The 6376-nt window shown below is 38.5% G+C and overlaps 1 protein-coding gene across 2 annotated transcripts in view; it reads left to right on the plus strand.

The window, feature by feature from the left end:
- The window catches only part of Wdr44 (WD repeat domain 44), a 90993-nt gene extending 89504 nt beyond the window's left edge, over positions 1–1489 (plus strand). For both annotated transcript variants that reach the window (XM_090325909.1, XM_090325910.1), the window contains exon 20: positions 402–1489. In XM_090325909.1, the coding sequence (XP_090182035.1) occupies positions 402–496 (95 nt within the window). In that variant the 3' untranslated portion in view covers positions 497–1489. The remainder of the gene's footprint in view (positions 1–401) is intronic.
- The last annotated feature ends 4887 nt before the right edge of the window (positions 1490–6376 follow it).

The raw sequence follows: 6376 nt of genomic DNA on the forward strand, positions 1-6376 counted from the left end.
GTAGAAGGTGCTGTGTGCTTCATTTCATAGCAGTTTCAGTGTGTCTGTGATAGAGCAAGCAAAGCCTTCCTGCCAGCCTCACGAGCAACAGAGTTGCCTAGCTCATCCCATTCAGCCAGTATTCCAGGCCTACAGATGAATAACGTGCTAGCCTGTTGCAATAAAATGAAAGCATTAGGTGACTTAGAGGCCTAGGCTATCTAGGAGTAAATCTAAGATCCAGCTTCAAGGCAAGAAACAGTTAACTAAGACAGGTGGAGATAGGTAAGGTACAGGAAGGATAGAAGGCTTCTGGAGCAAGCCAGAAAAGTTAGGAATAGGGTTATGAGGTTATGGTAATTTTGGCAACAGGGTGCATATTCCTTTAAAATCTATTAATACCCCTTTTCTGTGCTTTTAAGGTATTGGGAAGACAGATAACACAGAAGTTCTTCTCTCTGCTGACTTCACTGGAGCAATCAAAGTGTTTATTAACAAAAGGAAAAATATATCTTAATTTGAAATTACATTTACAAATAAACATATCAGTAAGTTTCTGTATGTGTCAGAACTGAAAAAAAAGAGTATGTAGTGTTTCAGGCTAACATCCTTTTTTTAAAAACCTTTTATTGAAAGTTGTTGAAATATAATATATTTTTGAGAGGCAGTGTTAGTAATGTAGGGAGCCATGGACTAATAGACTAGGCGAGAATGTGGCCAGATTAACATTGCCAAGCTTTAGGCTTTATTTTTTTTGTTGTTATGTTTGTGTTTTGTTATATAATTATGAACATGCACAAGTTTCTGCATGAAAAGATATTAATATATTAATCACATGTGCGTGCCTTTTGGTTTCATGCACTAAATCTAACGAAGTTAAATTATTTTAGTGGCTCTTTTGGCCTCTTACTGGGGGATAGTCTTGTTTTCTAGCTGAAACAATTTCTTTTGCACAACAAACTTTCATTTTTAAGAAAAGTGATATCTTTTGACTGAGTTATTGTTTTGAAAAATGTTATATAGATTTTCAGTAGGTCAATAACCATGTGTAAATGGTTTTTATAAATTTCTCAATTTGGAGACAAGATTTTTTTTTGTGGTCTAAATTGTGGACTTGAGATTCTTTTCTCTGTAAGTGTATATATACATATAAATATATAATTTTGTTTTCTTTGCCACACTGGAGCACAATGTTTCTATGTAAAGAATTCTTTTCACTCTTTATCCATGAGCACCAGGCTTTGCTCACTTAAAAATTAAGCCACATAAAGGAGTGAGTCTTCTTTTTTACAATAATGTAAAAATAAACTGTTTACATTTTTTAAAGCATTGTAGTTTTTAAAAATTCAGCTGTTTTGTTTTATGTTGTTGAATTTGGAAGCCTTTGTAAATATCAGCATAATGTACCAATGAAATAACATATGGGGCAGTAGAGCCCCGATTATGTTATTGATGGTTGGCATATGTTCCTGAAAATTAAACATGTATTATTAAAACTTGGTCGACAGCACTTGTTGAATATAACTTATTTTCAGATGACCAGTAAATCAAGGAATACAAGAAAAACAAACTCTTAGTAATTACTTTTAGCAAGCATAAGACCAGATTTAGATTCCAAAATTATATTAGCACCATGCCTTTAAACCTTTTTTTGAAAAAAATGTATTTCTAAGGTGAATACTGTTCAGATTTCATCTATATGCTCCCATAAGTACCCTTGGATAATTGGAGGTATTTTTATTTTGAAAGGACTGGGGTTTGAACTCAAGGCTTCTAACATTTAATAAGCAGTCACTCTTAAGCTCTTGAGCCATCCTACCAGTTTTTTTTTTGCTTTAGTTACTTCTTTAGGTAGAGTCTCACATTTTTGCCAAGGTAAGCCTCGCACCACTATTTTGTATATATGGTTCCTATATAGCTGGGTTACAGGCATGCATTACCACACTCAGCTAATTTGGTGAGATGAGGGTTTCATTTATTGCCCAGGCCTGCCTTGAACCATGATCTTCCTAATCTCCACTCCCAAGTAGCTAGAGTTATAGGAATAAGCCACTGTGCCCATCTTGATTTTGGTGTGCGTGGGGGCACAGAGTTTTACTGTATACCCTAGGCTGGCCTAAAAGGATTTTGTAATTCCTGGTTGGAATTACAAACAGAATCCACCACACCCAGCCCATATGTTCTTTACTTCACTTGTTTTCAGTATGTAAGGGAGAAGTTGGGAAGCCACTGTCATATTCTTGTTAATATAGCATGATCTTGGAGGGTCCCTACCGCTCTAATCAACTGCATATTCTTTGCCTGAATTTTACTTACATGCTACCTTTTTTTCTCTTTTAACAGTGCTAAGCTTTCTGCTTCTTTTCTTCTTCCTTTTCCTTTCTTGGCTGACTTTGATTCCTTCACTCTCTTATCCTCTTAACCTATGTCACTGGCATTTTAACCACTCACAAATTCTTAGTACCAAAATCTGGGTGGTAGTGGCATTCTAACCACTCACAAATTCTTCAGTACCCAAATCTAGGTGGTACAGTGTTTCTATTTAGTTGAGTTTTGGTTTTGGTTTGCCAGTCCAGGTCTTGAACTCAGGGCCGGAGCACTGTCCTTGGGCTTTCTCAAGGCTAGAACTCTTACCACTTGAGCCACAGCACCACTTCCAGCTTTTTCTGTGTATGTGGTACCAAGGAATCGAACCTGGGTCTTTGTGCATGCTAGGCAAGCACTCTACCACTAAGCCAAACTCCCAGCTTCTGTTGTGTTTGTTTTTAAGATTTTTCAAACATCCAAGAGGAAACTTTTTTGTTTTGCTTTTGTTTTTGTTTTGAAAGTGTCTCACTGTGTAGTTGAGGCTGACTTCAGAATTGCAGCCTCCTGAATGCTAGGATTTATATCTAGGATTACAGGTGTATGTCGTTGCATCTGGCCTAGTGTTTCTCTATCAAACTTGATGTCTTCAGCACTCTAAGGCCGCTTGCCTTTTGCTGCCTTCTGCCTGAGCACTTGTAGCCTGCCGTGATGCTAGTTGTTTGAACTGTAGAGAACCAGTGTGTTGCTATACAAATATTTCCTGATAGGTCTTGTATGGTTCCTTGAACAAAAGACAAAAAGTTAATTGGTTTTGAGCTTAACAGCATAAACGTGACACTTGCTTTCAGTGTATAAATACACTATGAAGTTTCAAGTCAGAAAGTAAATTTGCAAAGGGAGTATCACCCAGATGCATAAAAACAACTGAAACAAGGCACCAGTGGCTCATGCCTGTATATCCTAGTTATTCAGGAGGCTGTGATATGAGGATTCACTTCAAAGCCAGACCAGCAAGAAAGCCTAGTCCTGAGCTTGAGCTCAGGGCCTGAGCACAGTCCTTGGACTTTCTCAAGGCTAGAGCTCTACCACTTGAGCCTCAGCACCACTTCCGGCTCTTTTCTATGTATGTGGTACTGAGGAATCGAACCCTGGTCTTTATGCATGCAAGGCAAGCACTTTACCACTAGGCCAAACTACTGGTCCTATGAGACTTTTATATCCAATAAAACTACCAAAAATAAAAATGCCTGAAATGAAGCTGTGACTCAAGTGGTAGAGTGCTAGTCTTGAACAAAAGAAGCGCCCCCTTATTTCAAGCCTCAGGACCAGCGTGTGCGCGCGCGCGCGCGCGCGCGCACACACACACACACACACACACACACACACACACACACACACACACACAGATGTGAAAACTACTCCCCCATAAATGAATGTTAAAGCTATTCTGTAATGCTGTGGTATCCTAGGAAAAAGTATGGATGCTAGAGTTAGATTAACTTGAATTTGTGTTCCCTCTGTTAGAACACTTATTTGGCAAGTTATTTATTCAGCGTTCTCTTCAGCTTCCTTATCTGTAATATGAGAATACCTAATTCCATTAGCAAAGATTTGCTGAGAAATCATAGCTGTATTCCAACTATAGGTCTAGCTAGTTAGGTGTACTCAACAAATACACATTTCTCCTTGCCCTTCCCAAACTCCCAAACTCCCTCTAAGACAAAAGGATAATGTGTGGAAGCATCTCTAGATACAGGGATTTCTTGAACACATGGCAATTTTAAAGAATGAGAAAGATCTTTTTATTTCTAATTCGACGTGTCTTAACTCACAGTCCATTATCACTTATCACTTCATTAAAAAAAATTAAGCCAGTTTGGGTAGAAAAGTCCATGAGACTCTTATCTCCAATAAACTGCACAGAAAAAAAGAAGTGGTGGTATGGCTCAAGTGGTAGCCTTGAGAAAAAGGAAATTAGTCCTCAAGTTCAAGCCCCAGGACCAGTAGTAGTAGTAATAATAATAACAACAATAACAATAATAAAATCTTTTAAAATTATCTTTCTTTTTGTGCCAGTACTGCGGCTTGAACTCAAGGCCTGGGTACTATCTCTGAGCCTTTTTTGCTCGACTAGTGGTCTAACACTTAAATCACCGCTCCACTTCTAGCTTTTTTGGTTAATTGGAGATTAAGAGTCTCAAAAACACTCATGAGTAATATAATGCTTACCAAGTTTCTGCACTATAAAGTTAGATTTTTTTCCTCCATTCTATACTTGAATCTTTTCTGTCACTTACAGTACCTGAGGTTATCAAGTGATAAAGAAAATGTTTAGTCTTAGGGTTTTGGAGGTTCTTGTTTCTTTGGACCTGTGGCACAAGAACACATCATGGCCAAATCACAGAATGGAACAAAACTGCCAACTCATGGCCTGGGAGAAAAGCGGAAAAGGGGTGGGGTTTCACTACCCCTTCAGGGTACACCCTTGGCGACCTTGACATAGTATCTCATTAGGCCCCACCTCTTAAACTCCATGGGCTAGGAACCAAGCTTTTACCACATGGCCTTTTGGGAAGAATTCTAAATCCAAACCATTGCACAAGTGAACCAGTGAGCATAGCCCAAACTTAGCAGATGGGACGGAATTAATAAGCTCTACTTCATTGACAGACAACTATTTATGTAACTTACTTGGAATAATTCTGTGTAGAAGATAGGTTTTCTTTATTTACCCATTTGTGTTTTCATGGGCATTATGGGTATTTCATTCATATTTTGAATATAATCCAATATTGCATTGTTTTGTTATTCAACCTTTTCCAGATTTAGTTCCTTCAGGTTGGCTTCTGTGTGCTGTCAACATGTCCCTTATCCTTTCTTTCTTTTATTCTTTCTGTTTCTCTCTTTTTTTGTACTTCTCTACTGTCGTTCCTCTGTGCCCCAACCCTAGAATTATCCATACTAACATTATTCTGCTATTGGAGAATGATATTGCATATCAAAATCTAGGTAGATATGTGCATTGCTACTGAAGTATTGTTTCTATTAACCTCTCTTAGTACACAGATCAAAAAAAATCCCCACATGTATTTATAGTAAACTGCATATGTACATCTAAATATTTCTGAACATTTCTATTAAACTTGAACTCTCACTGATATCTCTATTATCCATTCACACATGGTTTCTTGCCTTCTGATTTAGCAGCATTTCCTTATTTGTTCAGTCTTAACACAGCAGTTACCAATTTCAGACTTGCTAACATACACCTTCAGGAAGAAACAACTTTTTACCAACTAGAGAAAAAGCCAGAACCTATCTTTTAAAATATAGCACAAGCAAGGTGCTGGTGGCTCACGCCTGTAATCCTAGCTACTTTAGGAACCTGAGATCTAAGAATTGCGGTTCAAAGCCAACCCAGACACAAAAGTCCATGGCACTCTTACCTCCTATTAACCACCAGAAAACTGGAAGTGGCACTGAAGAGCTCGCCAGGCCCAGAATTCAAGCCCTATAATTGGAAAAAAAATAGCACAAACATAGGAGGCTGGGATGGAAAGCATTTTTCAAGACCAGCCCAGATAAAAAGTAGCAAGACTTGTTTTTTCTTCAACCAGGTAGTGGCATGCACCTGTCACCCTCTATCTAGGAGGCTGAGATGGGGAGAATTGCTGGTCCAAGCCAGCCCAGCTCCCTCCCCCCAAAAAATGATATTCCGTGTGAATGGAAGAAGCTGGCATGGTTACTTGCACCTGTCATCCCCAATAGAGTGGAAGGCATAAAATAGATCCACAGTGCAGGCATAGTCCTGGACAAAATGCAATGAAATGCACTTTTGTGACACATGCATGAGAATAAAATGTTTTCCTGTACTTGTTTCTATGAACAATGCTTTTATGTTGGGTATGCCTCATCAGAACAGTCTTCTGCAAAGTAACATAAAGTAAAGGAGAACCATACTTAGGCTTAATGAAGCTCTAGGTATGACAAAAGTGATAAACTAAAACGTCTGGGGGAAGGAATGGGCACTGGTGGCTTATGCCTATTGTATTCTTAGCTTATCAATAGGCTCCGATCGGAGGATCACAGT

Source organism: Megascapheus bottae, chromosome X (genome assembly GCF_031878675.1).
Source record: "Megascapheus bottae isolate mThoBot1 chromosome X, mThoBot2.hap1, whole genome shotgun sequence".
NCBI classification, from domain to species: Eukaryota; Metazoa; Chordata; class Mammalia; order Rodentia; family Geomyidae; genus Megascapheus; species Megascapheus bottae.